The sequence below is a fragment of the Oncorhynchus tshawytscha genome, linkage group LG06, assembly GCF_018296145.1.
Source record: "Oncorhynchus tshawytscha isolate Ot180627B linkage group LG06, Otsh_v2.0, whole genome shotgun sequence".
Lineage (NCBI taxonomy): Eukaryota > Metazoa > Chordata > Actinopteri > Salmoniformes > Salmonidae > Oncorhynchus > Oncorhynchus tshawytscha.
Window position 1 is genome coordinate 66,110,804 of NC_056434.1, and position 16,011 is coordinate 66,126,814.

Consider the following 16,011-nt stretch of genomic DNA (forward strand, 5'->3'; position numbering starts at 1 on the left):
GAATACAATCTATACATTTACTTCTGGTCTTTAGAACAATACATTTATGATTATTTGTGCATGGTTTTTAGAACATGCCATTTGACTAAGTGCAAGATATCTTGGTAAACAATATTCATGCACACTTTTACAATTTGTCTTTTTCGATATCCTACTCTACAGCCCCCCCTAGGGGCACCTCCAGCGAGTCTCCCAAGCCTACCCCTCCCTCCTCCCTGCCCCTGAAGCCCACAAATCACTGGAGGGGGCTGGACGATGAGGGACAGAGTTTATCCTATCACAACGTCCAGCAGGTGGAGGTGGAGCTGGTGACTCCGCCCCCAGTCGCTGTGGTTGGCATCTCACCCAAGATGGGCATCATACGGAAAACCATCAAGTACTCTGAGACGGACTTAGATGCGGTGCCCCTGAAATGCTATAGGGAAACAGACCTGGATGAGGTAATGTTAGCTGAGGCCCGGGCAGAGAGAGAGAGAGAACAGGAGGAGGTGGAAGTGGACTCTGCCTTTGGGAGTAATCGCAGCGTGCTGGCCACCTCGGCCTCTAGCGCCAGTACCATAGTCCACACTGACGGAGAGGTGGAGGAGCTAGAGGAGGAGATGGTGAGCTGGGCCAGTGTGAGGATGCAGGGGGATAAGAAGAGACAACATGCCACCCATGAGGATAATCAGACGTACAGTCTGCTGATGAAGGGGTGAGCCATCCACTGTTCAAACACACCATACCTTGAAAGCAAATATAGAGATGAGTTTAACACCTCATACCTACAGTACCTGTGCCTACCTCAAATCTAAACTAAAATGTATTGATTGAAACAATGTACAGATCTGTTGTTTTTCTACAAGTTCAATGTCGAGGAGTATCCCATGTTAAGATGTACATGTTTTTTTCCCCTGTAGTTGTCCATTGGACTACATATCAGATTCCCATTCAGCACTCAAGTCCCCCATCTCATTGACCAGCCCTCGCAGGACCTCTGCGGATGGCCTTGACTCCTTTAGCCACCACTTTGAGAGCATTGTGGAGTCTCACCGGGCTAAGGGCACCTCTTACAGCAGCCTGGACAGCGTTGACCTCTTGACCTCCAGCGGCCCGCACGTTTTCACATTTGACCTTCCCACCCTCACCCCTGAGATCCAGAGCCAGATATGTGAGAGTGCGCGTCACATCACGGAGCTGAGTTTTGCCCCCCTGGCCCATCCAGAGCCTCCCAGGGTGTCTGTCCCTGTCCGGTCTGAGAACACCCTGGCCCCCACAGGAGACGGGCTCAGTAGCTACTCTGAGGATTCTACTTCAGGAGGGAAGTCCTGGTTGGAGAAAGTCTCAATGAAAACTAACTTAGACTTTCCTCTCATTCGGTGAGTGACAGACAAACAGTCGAAATGAAAGCATGGACGTCAAGGTATACTTAATTTAGACCGTTTTGTATCAGCAACTTTGCCGTGTCCGTGCAGGAGAAAGTGGTAACATGCACGCGCAAAGTCACAATCCCTTCACCAACCTCGAGATTGTTTAGCTGTGATATCTCTTGAGTGCATTTGTGTGTTTGGTGGTGGCAACACCTACAGTGAGCTCCATTTTTGTTGTTTTGGCTCTGATACAATGACTGTCCACTTTAATTTGAGGGTATTTTCATCCATATCAGCTGAACCGTTTAGAAATTACAGTGCCTTTTGTACATAGTCCCCCATCAAGTATATTGTACAAATTCACTTATGTGTAGTAAAAACTTCAGTATTTGGTTCCATATTCATAACGTGCGACGACTACATCAAGCTTGTGACTCTACAAATGTGTTGGATGCATTTGCTGTTTGTTTTGGTTGTGTTTCAGATTATTTTGTGCACAATAGAAATGAATGGTAAGTAATGTTTTCTGTCAATTTGGAGTAACTTTTATTGTAAATAAGTATAGAATATGTTTCTAAACACTTCTACATTCATGTGGATGCTACCATGATTATGGATAATCCTGGATGTTTCGTGAATTATGATGACTGAGAAAGTTAGACGCACAAATACCTGCAAAAAAACGCTAACCTCTCCCTGTTATTGTAATGGTGAGAGTTTAGCATGTCTTGGGGGTATGATATTTCCCATTCATTTCTATTGGGCACAAAATAATCTGAAACGCAACCAAAACAGAGAGCAAAATGCATCCAGCAAAGTTGTAGAGTCAAAAGCGTGATATTTCTAATGGTTCACCCGATCTGGATGAAAATACCCTCAAATTAAAGCCACCAGCATGCGCTTTAACCTCATAGCCATTTCAAATCCAAAGTGCTGGAGTACAGAGCCAAAACAACATCAAAATTGGCGCTGTCCCAATACTTTTGGAGCTCTCTGTATTTTGCTATATGAAGATCCTATTATAAGATATAGTATCCTATTATGCTGTTTCATAATGGTAAACCGCTTAATGCTGCTTCAGTTATACATGTCTTTACTGCTCCTAGATGACCTACAAAAGGACTGTCACTAAAATCTCATACCATGTGTTGTCCCTTGAATGGTTGTTCCCAATTATTTGGATTGCATTTGGAGTTTAGAGCCTATGATCTAAGCATGTGTGACATATGGTTTGGTCTGGCATTTCCATTATTGACAGATTGTGTCTGTTTTTGTATATAGCTGTTTTGATCAGCATCTGGCTGACCTGACCAAATGAACCACGTAGAGACGCTCCAGACTCTCCGAAGCTCGGAAGGCCTGATGCTAGAGCGCAAATAAGACTAAATTGCCTCCTTCTCACAGTCTGTCTTTAACTGTGCCATGCATTTCCCCATCACATTTACCCCCAGGGGAGTCTGAGCTGAGGTCCTCTGAGCAGGTCGTGAGTCCTAGGTGTCTCAGTTCCAATTCCTATTATATTAGGATATCTCTCCGAAATGTGTGTTTAAAAGGACCCTCTGGGTACTCCCTAATCTAGAGGGCAGCAGGTAGCCTCGTGGTTAAGAACATTGGGCCAGTAACCAGAAGGTCGCTGTTTCGAATCCCTGAGTCAACTAGGTGAAAAATCTGTCTGTGCCCTTGAGAAAGGCAGTTAACCCTAATTGCTTCTGTAAGTCACTCTGGATAGGAGTGTCTGCTAAATGACAAATGTAGTACTTTATATGGTTATGGAACTCAACCGCAGAGATTTAGATGTACCACTAGATGGGGCCAGAGGGCCATCGTTTCTTTTCATGAATGTTTATCCAGAAAGTATTTATTACCAGTACAGCACTGTCTGCTACATGGTATTGGATTGAGTGTGTTGTGGTTTGATGTCCAATGATTTGGGCTCAGCAGTATGATACCTCTGGTTAAGGTACACTACCGGTCAAAGGTTTGAACACACCTACTCATTCAAGGGTTTTTCTTTATTTTTTTTACTATTTTCTACATTGAAGAATAATAGTAAAGACATTAAAACTATGAAATGAAACCCATGGAAGCATGTAGTAACCAAAAAAGTGTAAAACAAATCAAAATACATTTGAGATTCTTCAAATAGCCACCCTTTGCCTTGATGACAGCTTTTCACACTCTTGGCATTCTCTCAACCCGCTTCATGACGTCATCACCTGGAATGCATTTCAATTAACAGCTGTGCCTTCTTTAAAGTTAATTTGTGTTATTTCTTTCTTTAATGTGTTTGAGCCAATCAGTTGTATTGTGACATGGTAGGGGTGGTATACAGAAGATTGCCCTATTTGGTAAAAGACCAAGTCCATATTATGGTAAGAACAGCGCAAATAAGCAAAGAGAAACGACAGTCCATCATTACTTCAAGACATAAAGGTCAGTCAATACGGAACATTTCAAGAACTTTGAAAATTTTCAAATGCAGTCGCAAAAACCATCAAGCGCTGCGATTTAAACTGGCTCTCATGAGGACCGCCACAGGAATGGGAGACCCTGAGTTACCTCTTCTGCAGAGGATAAGTTCATTTAGAGTTACCAGCCTCAGAAATTGCAGCCCAAATAAATGCTTCACAGAGTTCAAGTAACAGACACATCTCAACATCAACTGTTCAGAAGAGATTGTGTGAATCAGGCCTTTATGGTTGAATTTCTGCAATGAAACCACCACTAAAGGACACCAATAATAATAAGAGACTTGCTTGGGCCAAGAAACACAAGCAATGGACATTTAGACTGGTGGAAATGTGTCCTTTGGTCTCTTGGAGATTTTTGGTTCCAACCACTGTCTTTGTGAGCCGCTGTGTGGGTGAACGGATGATCTCCACATGTGTATTTCCCACCGTAAAGCATGGAGGAGGAGGTGTTATGGTGTGGGGGAGCTTTGCAGGTGACACTGAGATTTATTTAGAATTCAAGGTACACTAAAGCAGCATTTTGAAGCAATACCCCATCCCATCTGGTTTTGGCTTAGTCCCACTATCTTTTGTTTTTCAACAGGACAATAACCTAACACCTCTCCAGGCTATGTAAGGGCTATTTTACCAAGATGGAGAGTGATGGAGTGCTGCATCAGATGACCTGGCCTCCACAATCCCCCCGACCTTAACCAAATTGAGATGGTTTTGGAGGAGTTGGATCGCAGAGTGAAGGAAAAGCAGCCAACAAGTGCTCAGCATATGTGGAAAATCCTTCAAGACTGTTGGAAAAGCATTCCAAATTAAGCTGGTTGAGAGAATGCCAAGCGTGTGCAAAGCTATCAAGGCAAAGGGTGGCTATTTGAAGAATCTCAAATATAACATATATTTTGATTTAACACTTTTTTTTGTTACTACATGATTTCATATATGTTATTTCCTAGTTTTGATGTCTTCATTATTATTCTATAATATAGTGGCTAATAAACAAGTTGGTGTTATTTTCATTACAAGGTGTAGGATATCAGTCCTACCAACCCTGCTAAGAATGGAATTATTATACATTTGTTTACAGGACAAATTATATTAATAGGGGCCTGAGAATCTGAGTACCCGGGTCCTATTAGTGAATGTTAATTTATGCATAAGTGTACATTATATAAAACATGTGTTTCCATATGTGTAGGCTTACTCATATCCAGTGAATTTTCCCATCTATTCAGTGAGTGAGCGTTTCCATGTGTGTTTAGCGTCACTGGTTTCACTGAAAGTCAGTCAAACCCCTTCTGCCATGCCACCTGGCTCCTTGGTTGCACCGCCTTTCATGTAAGGCAGCCAATCAGATATGTAGCTCAGCCAGACATACTGGGTAACCATGGCAGCTGTAGATTAACTTCCTGGACCATGTGATTTCAGGGTTTTAAAATAGAAAAGAGCCAGTTGAGTGTGAGGTTGAGCACTCTTTTGGACTATTAAGTCACAGGAGGCTACAGTATTAACTGCAGCGGGGGCCATTGACACAACTCCCTTTTCAAGTCCCACCATAAACTCAAGTCTTTTGATCAAACTACAAAAGGCACTTTTGATTTGAATCGAAAGCTCATTTAAAGATGTGTCCAGTGTTACAAGTTGACTTTGAGAAAATCAAGTTCACTTCAGTTGGCTTTTGATCCACAAGACCACAAGAGACCCATTGTTATAGAGCCAGACTTGTTGGACTGAGTGGTCTTATCTTTGGCTAGATTCTTTACTTAATGTGCCAGAAGCCACGTCAACAATGACTTTAAAATATGAATTAGTAAAACCATAAAGTCTGTTCTTTAGTAGACATTAAATAGATTTATTAGTAAAGGAAGAGGTCTGGTATCATCAGTCTGTATGATGTCATTGTTGTTTGCTACTTTGATTATCTTTCATTTCCGTGTGTTTGGCTTTACTGCAACACGGACACACTTGAGTTTTTACTGAAACTGTACTGGGATTTAAATCCGATGGGCTACATGTGTATTTGTTTAGAGCGATAGGAGCTGACAGATGTGAAATCAGAAAATAGGTTAGAAACATAGAAAGTGGGAGGGGAGGTAAGGGGAGACAAAGAGAGGAAGAGAAGAGCAGAGCGAGGGGAAAGGAGGTGGGATTGCAGCCATGGCGAGAGGAAATGCATGCTTTCTCCAGCAGCGGAAAATAGCCCAGCTGATGAGCCATCCGCAGAGAGAGGCACACGATGGATACTGACTGAGAGACAAGGCAGTGAAAGACTGAGAGTGACCGAGTAACTTTGAGTTCAACAAAGATCCTGCCAAATTATTACCACATACTGTGTCCGCACTGGCTTGGATACTTCAGATTGAGAGCTACAGGCAGAGACGGAAGAGGAAGCGAGACACCCCACTGTTTTTTTTTCTGGTTCAATGAAATTCAATGTGCTAAGGAGACCAGACCCAGCTGCTATTTCATTCACACCCAGTTAAGTAGACCGGAACTGACCTTAAAATAAAAAATATAAAAAATGGACTAAGCAAAGACAGTACAGTATGAAACTCTGTGGTGGTTTAGTTCACTCAGGCCACAGAGTTTCTATCTTCATTTATCCACCATCTTTGCTACAGGGAGCTGGAGAGGGAGGAACTGACCGAGCCAGTGAGAGAGTTAAAGAGAGACGGGACAGCAGGGGAGGACAGCAACAGGGTAACGGCAACAGATTAGGGTGCCAAATAAGGCAGAACGAGTATCCAGACACCAAGGAGGGGAAATGGAAGATAACATGTTGTGAAATGCACCATGAGGCTCTGCTGGGCTCAGGCTGAGAGCAGTGTCGAGCGTGTGGCTGGAGATTCCATGTGGTCAGTGGGATAGACTGTTGACTGGCAGGGTTACCTCACCGCAGAGTGCCGTGGTTGGGTGTGAAAGGGGCAGGGCTCTGGGGACAACATGGCACGCTATTTGCTCTGCTGGGGGGGCGGGGCTTTGGAAGACGGGTACCTGTATGCCCCCTATCCAGCCATCTACCGGTGAGTTCCCCACTGTACCATACCTACATCTGTCTGTCTGTCAGAGGTGTGTGGACCTCGACAGTGTTATGGACAGCAGAGGTTGACTATGTGTTTTTAACCTTTTGTTACGAATGGTCTAATGTTATGAAGTCAATGTGAGCTGATTATCTGTGTTTCTGTGACTCCTAGCTGGCTGGACAGTGTTATACAGTGTCTGGTAAGAAATGGGTGATGTTCATTACATTGATGTACAGGGTGAGCGTGACTGTGTGTGTTCAGAGGAGCTATGTGGAACTTCATGGTGTTATTGATGGCGTGATTAAACCTGTTGGCTCTGGTCCCCACGACAGAGGCTCACCTACAGTGATCAGCTAGCAGACTTGGCTTCACCTAGGGGGGTTCTTCAGTTACTATAATAACCTAGAACCAAAGAAGTTCTAGAATGTTACGTTGTCCATGGACCATGTGTTGTTATTTGTCCAATAATTTCAGCTATTTTGCCATTTCCTGACCTGAGACTCGTCAACTGAATCTGCAACATAGATTCCTGTTTATTGCCTCTGTATATAAACTGTAGCGCCTAGATTCTTGCTCTGTGTAGAATGCGAAATTGAATTCTTGATTAGGGTGTATATTTTTGGTTTATTTAGAAATGTGTTGAGTGAAACCCCTTGACGTGACTCATCTGATTTTCCAGGGTGCTTTGGCTCTGAACTATCTGTACAGCAAGAGCTAAAACAGTTAATAATTCATAGCACAGATGGGAACTGGGATAAAAGCTCTAAGATATTTCCTAACAGGGAAGCAATGTGATTCTCTCCGTGCCTGTTGGGGGGGTGGAGAATGTGTATGTTGTAACATGCGTGGACGAATACTAACTTATTCAGTAGCCACAAACTCATCACTCCTGATGCTGCTCTGTTCTATAGCATAGCCTGAGTCAAAGAGCAAATATATCAGAGAACATGTAACTCCCATTGTTCAGCTTACTTTGGTAACCTTTTTAGATGTCATAGCTTCACCTGGAGCTTTATCTGTCCGTCTTAGTTGGAGGGTTTCTTCTCAGTGGTGATATGTTGTCAGCCTTCGTCAACAAAGGCAAGACTGAGCACTTTCTCAGCGTCTGTGGAGTGTGTGTTGACTGTTCTCATGATGCAGCACAACCAGTTTGAGACTGCTGTTTTGGGGACATAAGATGTCGGTTTGCGATAGAGACCATGTGTATAACTTTACAACCAACTTTACATTTGACTGTAAAGTTAAGGACATAACCTGCCAATATAAAGGCTGGAGGTCTGGTTTTAAATGTTGAGACTTTTCTATAGAGCTCCATGGACGCTGTTGAATGAAATATCCTCCGGCCACTCCTGCTAGTGTCCCAAAAGAACAGTCTCCCTCACCACACCCTGGAAAATAAGTCTGGGAGTCTTTCTCTCTCCCTTTTCTGTGGAGGAGTGGATCATAAACTCATTGTTTTAAGAATAAACAAACTCAGCCCCCTGTTACTTATCTCCCCACCCACCTCCTTTGTGGTGGACCATTCTGTCAGAGGGGGTGACCCAAAGGGCCGGTGGGATAAACCAAACACAACCAATAAACAGGGGTGTTCTATATCCTGAGATGGGTTGCTACCTTGCTGTAGAGGTCTGAAAGGAGTCATGTGTTTGAGGAGGAACTCTCTTGGTTTAAAGCAAAGTGGACTACTAATCAAAGGACCATGCTGTTAATTCGGTAGGGCAGATTACTTCATCTTATCTAGATGGGGATTCACCCACTGTAAATGCATGGGCATTTCTACGACGAATGGCTGCAACTCTCTACCATGTTGTAGGAAGGACTTGCTGACAGTTCCATCCAAGCTCTTAAATGAGCTCTGATTTTTGTATTTTCTCAAATATCTGCAGAGACATAAGTCTAACTTTAGTCAATTTGCTTTGACTATCGTGGGTGTAGTTTGTAGACGTAAATGGAAATGTTTAACCTTTTAGAAACTCTCTCTTTCTAGAGTATTTCAAATTTGAAGAATGAATTGACATGGTGATTTATCCATTCCATACATGACTCTTTTCATTGCATACAGATTCTCCCCTAGGGAAGAGCTTATTAGTTAAGCACTGTGCATGATCTTTATTCTAGAAATTCTCCAGCCCGTTTTTACATTTCAGAAGTGCAATAGATGGATCATCCTTTTAGACACAACCAAAAGCACTGACATTTTCTGTTAACTTTTCTTTTTGTCTCTCCATTTGATTAATAACAGTGTAGTTGGGTATAATCATTTGCAATCCACGCATGTTATGAGCTGCGGAAGAACATTCATGCACAGAACCCTTTTGATGATGTTCAAAAATGGAGAGAGTCCTGTGGGACTGTTTAGATACTACTGTGAATAGACATGCTAATACTATGCCATTCTATACTATTAATAAGAGCTTGAAGCTGGAGGGGCTGGAAATAAACAAATCCAGCTGCGTGTAATGAGTGAAAGCAACGCGGAGCAATGGAGAAAATTTGTTGATTTGATTTGAATCGACGGGTGTTTCCCTTGGAGACCATGGATTTAATACAGAGTTCATCTTGGTGTACTGCATGTTAAAATAGATGGAAGTTGAAAGTCTTGTATGGTTATAGTACAGCTACATGCTTGGAATAGTGGTTCTGTTACAATTGGCTATATCCTGCCAAGTATGGAAGGGCTGCGTGCCCACTTCCCATGACAAAAACCTTGGCACCTGCTAGTCAACTGATTTATAAATATGGCACCTGCCAGTGCCAACCGTCTTCTTTACTATGTGCCAAGACAGTTTGGCACCGACAGTTTTATTATTATACAGTTGGCAAAAGGTAATACAGAATTTGAGACCGACCCAAACCTGTCCTGTATAATCGATTTGTTACCTAGCTACCGGTTTTATAATAGGGCTAGAACAGCCTCATGTGAGTCATCCCTCCTCTCCTCTTGTCATCTGTCAGGGAGAAGCCAGGCCACCGGGCTCCAGACCTGTTCCCACAGCAGGACGTGGGCGAGCACTTGGCCCTGGGCAGCACCGAGTCCCTGTCCAACGGCAATAAGGCTGACCTGCAGGCTGCCAAGCGCCTGGCCAAACGCCTGTTCAACCTGGATGGCTTCAGGAAGTCTGACGTGGCCAGGCACCTCAGCAAGAAGTGAGTTTACTGGAATACTACATTTTGTGTGCGTGTGTGTATGCAGTGGTGTGAAAATACTTTAAAATACAATTTAATTCGTCACATATTTAGCAGATGTTATTGCGGGTGGAGCAAAATGCTTGTGTTCCTAGCTCTTAACAGGGCAGTAGTATCTAACAATACACACATCTAAAATAATGGAATTAAGAAATATGTAACTATTAGGACGAGCAATGTCGGAGTGCTGCTGACTGAAATACAGTAGAATAGAAGTGGGGCTAAAAAGTATTTAGTCAGCCACCTATTGTGCAAGTTCTCCCACTTAAAAAGATGAGGCCTGTAATTGTCATCATAGGTACACTTCAACTATGACAAACAAAATTAGAAAAAAAATCCAGAAAATCACATTGTAGGATTTTTTAATGAATTTATTTGCAAATTATGGTGGAAAATAAGTATTTGGTCACCTACAAACAAGCAAGATTTCTGGCTCTCACAGACCTGTAACTTCTTCTTTAAGAGGCTCCTCTGTCCTCCACTCATTACCTGTATTAATGGCACCTGTTTGAACTTGTTATCAGTATAAAAGACACCTGTCCACAACCTCAAACAGTCACACTCCAAACTCCACTATGGCCAAGACCAAAGAGCTGTCAAAGGACACCAGAAACAAAATTGTAGATCTGCACCAGGCTGGGAAGACTGAATCTGCAATAGGTAAGCAGCTTGGTTTGAAGAAATCAACTGTGGGAGCAATTATTAGGAAATGGAAGACATACAAGACCACTGATAATCTCCCTTGATCTGGGGCTCCACGTGGGGTCAAAATGATCACAAGAACGGTGAGCAAAAATCCCAGAACCACACGGGGGGACCTAGTGAATGACCTGCAGAGAGCTGGGACCAAAGTAACAAAGCCTACCATCAGTAACACACTACGCCGCCAGGGACTCAAATCCTGCAGTGCCAGACGTGTCCCCCTGCTTAAGCCAGTACATGTTCAGGCCTGTCTGAAGTTTGCTAGAGAGCATTTGGATGATCCAGACGAAGATTGGGAGAATGTCATATGGTCAGATGAAACCAAAATAGAACTTTTTGGTAAAAACTCAACTCGTTGTGTTTGGAGGACAAAGAATGCTGAGTTGCATCCAAAGAACACCATACCTACTGTGAAGCATGGGGGTGGAAACATCATGCTTTGGAGCTGTTTTTCTGCAAAGGGACCAGGACAACTGATCCGTGTAAAGGAAAGAATGAATGGGGCCATGTATCGTGAGATTTTGAGTGAAAACCTCCCATCAGCAAGGGCATTGAAGATGAAACGTGGCTGGGTCTTTCAGCATGACAATGATCCCAAACACACCGCCAGGGCAACGGAGTGGCTTCGTAAGAAGCATTTGAAGGTCCTGGAGTGGCCTAGCCAGTCTCCAGATCAATACACTTTCAATATAACATGCATGAAAACAAGACTAACTATGCAAAATATTTTGTTGTGCAAGAGATTTTGTTGTTGGCAGACTGCATCGGAGCAGTATTCTATTGCGACTCGGGGCCCTACTCTGGTTATGGCGCACCAGTCTGTAATCAGAGCTGCAGTAGGCCTGTAGGCAAATCACTCATTTCCATGTATGGATTTGTGTCATTCACTGTGAACTGGATTGCATGTAGCCTAGTGTGCACATTTGGTCTTATTCTCTGTAATAAAGTGGTTTCTTGCATCAAACAAGATGACAATGTTTAGTCACCTCCTTGTCTGAAGGACAAGTGGATAAACAGGTTAATGTCAAGCCCTGCATGTTTTTTTTTTCAAAAGTCTCATGGAATGTAGGCTGACATTGAACACCACACATTGGCTGCTACTGTAGACTGAATGATAAAACAACTATTTCCATATTAAAATGATATGTGATACATTTTCTCCATAGTTTTTTTAATGGTAGGCCACAGTAGCCTACTTGGCCGCTGTTAAACAGTAAATTAAAGCGGGTACAGTCTGTGTTCACAGTAAACGCACACCGGAAGTTGCACAGAAGTTTCACAAGGTTCAAGTTTGCGCTCAGCAGACCTGAAATTTGCTCCGTGCTGAAAAATATTAGCGGGAACACTTGCTTGACATCAAAAAGTACTCGGTACATTTCGAATGCTTAGCAGGACAGAAAATTGGTCTAATTCACGCACTTATCAAGAGAACAACCCTGGTCATCCCTACTGCCTCTGATATGGCGGACTCACTAAACACACGTGTCATTTGCAAATTGTTGGAGTGTCCCCCTGACTATCGATAAATAAATAAAAACAAGAATTCTGCCGTCTGGTTTGCTTAGTATAAGGAATTAGAAATGATTTACTTTTGATACATAAGTATATTTAAAACCAAATACTTTTACTCAAGTAGTATTTTACTGGGTGACTTTCACTTGAGTAATTTTCTAATACGGTATCTTATTTTTTTACTCAAGTATGACAATTGGGTACCTTTTCCACCATTTTTGTGTGTGTGTGTGTTGCTTAATACAATATATATATATATATATATATATATATATATATCAGTTTAAGTCGGAAGTTTACATACACTGAGGTTGGAGTCATTAACTCGTTTTTCAACCACTCCACAAATTTCTTGTTAACAAACTATAGTTTTGGCAAGTCTGTTAGGACCTTTACTTTGTGCATAACACAAGTAGTTTTTCCAACTATTGTTTACAGACAGATTATTTCACTTATGATTCACTGTATCACAATTCCAGTGGGTCAGAAGTTTGCACTAAGTTGACTGTGCCTTTTTAAACAGCTTGGAAAATTCCAGAAAATTATGTCATGGCTTCTGATAGGCTAATTTACATAATTTGAGTCAATTGGATGTGTACCTGTGGATGTATTTCAAGGCCTACCTTCAAACTCAGTGCCTCTTTACTTGACATCATGTAAAAATCAAAAGAAACCAGCCAAGACCTCTTAAAAACATTGTAGACCTCCAAGTCTGGTTCATCCTTGGGACTAATTTCCAAACACCTGAAGGTACCATGTTCATCTGTACAAACAATAGTACGCAAGTATAACACCATGGGACCATGCAGCTGTCATACCGCTCAGGAAGGAGATGCGTTCTGTCTCCTAGAGATGAACGTACTTTGAGAAAAGTGAAAATCAATCGCAGAACAATAGCAAAGGACCTTGTGAAGATGCTGGAGGAAACCGGTACAAAAGTATCTATATCCACAGTAAAACGAGTCCTATATCGACATAACCTTTTAAAGGCCACTCAGCACGGAAGAAGCCAATGCCTCAAAACTGCCATAAAAAAATCAGCCATCGGTTTGCAACTGCACATGGGGACAAAGAGCGTACTTTTTGGAGAAATGTCCTCTGGTCTGATGAAACAAAATGGAACTGTTTGGCCATAATGACCATCGTTATGTTTGGAGGAAAAAGGGGGAGGCTTGCAAGCCAAAGAACCCCATCCCAACCGTGAAGCACGGGGGTGGCAGCATCATGTTGTGGGGGTGCTTTGCTGCAGGAGGGACTGATGCACTTCACAAAATAGATGGCATCATGAGGAGGAAAATTATGTGGATATATTGAAGCAACATCTCAAGACATCCGTCAGGAAGTTAAAGCTTGGTCGCAAATGGGTCTTCTAAATGGACAATGACCCCAAGCATACTTCCAAAGTTGTGGCAAAACAGCTTAAGGACAACAAAGTCAAGGTATTGGAGTGGCCATTACAAAGCCTTGACCTCAATCCCATAGAAAATGTGTGGGCAGAACTGAAAGTGTGTGCGAGCAATGAGTCCTACAAACCTGACTCAGTTACACCAGCTCTGTCAGGAGGAATGAGCCAAAATTCACCCAACTTATTGTGGGAAGCTTGTGGAAGGCTAGCTGAAATGTTTGACCCAAGTTTAAAAAAATTAAAGGCAAAGCTACCAAATACTAATTGAGTGCATGTAAACCTCTGACCCACTGGGAATGTGATGAAAGAAATAAAAGCTATGATAAATAATTCTCTCTTATTCTGACATTTCACATCATTAAAATAAAGTGGTGATCCTAACTGACCTAAGACAGGGATTTTTTTTAGTAGGATTAAATGTCAGGAATTGTGAAACTGTGTTTAAATGTATTTGGCTAAGGTGTATGTAAACTTCCGACTTCAATTGTAGTTACAGTAAAGTACTTTTGATGTCTTTGGTTTTGACCGGTCTAATTGTCTGTATCTTGTCATTCTGCAGTAATGAGTTTAGTCGGATGGTGGCAGAGGAATATCTCAGTTACTTCAACTTCTCAGGCCTTACTATTGACCAGGCAATACGGTGAGATCTCTTTCAGTGGAAATGGTCAGAATATGTAGCATAATGTCCAAGTGATTTAGTTTCTTTGTTCTTTCATTGAATAGTGAACACTCACAATGCTATATGTCTTCCACAGAGCCTTCCTGAGGGAGTTTGCCCTCATGGGAGAGACACAAGAGAGGGAGCGAGTGCTGGCCCACTTCTCTAGGAGATATCTACAATGCAACCCAAATGCAATACCTTCTGAAGGTTAGACCGGTTGAATGTGTGTGTGCGCACGCACGTGTACATGTATTTTTGTGTGTGTATATATGTGTACATATATGTCCACACACACATTATTTTGTTCAAGTTGTTACAGTTTTAAGGTTATTAAAGAACACATATTATCCATATACTGTGGGGCACTCTTACGCTGATATTGCATTAGAACACACTGAAACATCTCTCGCTCTTTCTCCCTGTTCCAGACAGTGTCCACACTCTGACCTGTGCCCTGATGCTGCTCAATACAGACCTGCATGGCCACGTGAGTAACTGTGGGTGAGCCAGGGGCTAGAGAGCTGTGGAGGGAATGTTGGTAAAGAGTTGGAAGTTTTCTGGTTGAAAATATAGACCATTGGCTTGAGCAGGAAGACCACTGGGCCCTGGTTATAGCTTATAGATATGTAACCTATACGCTATAAAACATCAATACAGACCTAAAGTTGTCCTTCGAGGGGTCCTTAAGCAGACAGTGTGAGTAAAGGTGCTTATTTTTTCCTTCCTCAGAATATTGGCAAAAAGATGTCCATTCTGCAGTTCATCAGCAACTTGGAAGGACTAAATGATGGAAAAGATTTTCCTAGAGAACTGCTCAAGGTCTGTTGAATTAGTTAAAATATACAGTAGAAACTAATATAGCTAGATGTGTGGAACCAGGCGCGTGCACGCACACACACACACGTACACGTGCACACACACACACGTGCACACAGTGGGATCCTTGGTTTAGCTGCAGGACCTCAATTTGACCACATGATCTCTTGATATCCATGATCTGGTTTCAGTCAGTCTGAGAACTTTGTTTTTTTTCTCCCCCCCGATTGTTGGTTGACATCAGAGTAACTTACGCCACTGACTGGCAAGCCTGCTCAGACGATATCGAGAGATGCATGTCCTGAAAGCTGTCAGAGATGTAATTCTTTCTTTCTGTCTATTATAAAGGATTTGAATGTGATCTGTTGACCACCTCTGAGCTGTTAACAGCACCATGTTGTGAAGATCAGAGAGAGCGCGTCAACATGTTCTACCTTCTACCCTCTCACTCTCTGCCTCGCTCCTGTGAGCAGCATCACCTCCTACTCCCTTGTTTTCATCTCCCTCCCTCCCTCCTTCCTGTGTTTTTTCAGTTTCTCTTACTCATTCTGTTACAAATCATATCGCCTCATGGCAGAACATTTTCCATCTGCCTGCTTCTGTTCATCCCTCGTTTCTCCAGTTCATGTATGAAGTGTATCTTTTTCTCTCTCCCTAATTGCTCCTTTGCTCTCTGTCTGTGATATGTGTTGTGTTCCTACCTTTCTGTTCCACCTACCTCTGTGGGAGCTCATCCCAGCTGCCCACAGAGATGACCAAGCGTTGTTACTCCTTAGAGTCTCTTAACTATTCATATCACAGCTGAGATATCACAATGATGAAATATTAGGGAAGGCTCAGCAATCCACCTTCTGTTTGTCTGTTCTGTTGGTGCAGAGAGAGGAGGCTGCTACAGTAC

The 16,011-nt window shown here is 42.6% G+C and overlaps 1 protein-coding gene across 2 annotated transcripts in view; it reads left to right on the forward strand.

Moving 5' to 3' along the window:
• The window catches only part of psda (pleckstrin and Sec7 domain containing a), a 44,125-nt gene that overhangs the window by 16,174 nt on the left and 11,940 nt on the right, over window positions 1-16,011 (forward strand). Inside the window, exons 4-10 of one of the 2 annotated variants that reach the window (XM_024424614.2) lie at window positions 163-694; window positions 900-1,358; window positions 9,787-9,978; window positions 14,196-14,276; window positions 14,392-14,504; window positions 14,726-14,784; window positions 15,027-15,116. In XM_024424614.2, coding sequence (XP_024280382.1) covers window positions 163-694; window positions 900-1,358; window positions 9,787-9,978; window positions 14,196-14,276; window positions 14,392-14,504; window positions 14,726-14,784; window positions 15,027-15,116 — 1,526 coding nt within the window. Of the gene's footprint in view, window positions 1-162; window positions 695-899; window positions 1,359-5,740; window positions 6,832-9,786; window positions 9,979-14,195; window positions 14,277-14,391; window positions 14,505-14,725; window positions 14,785-15,026; window positions 15,117-16,011 lie in introns of those variants that run through there. The other variant, XM_024424615.2, reaches the window with a different exon arrangement.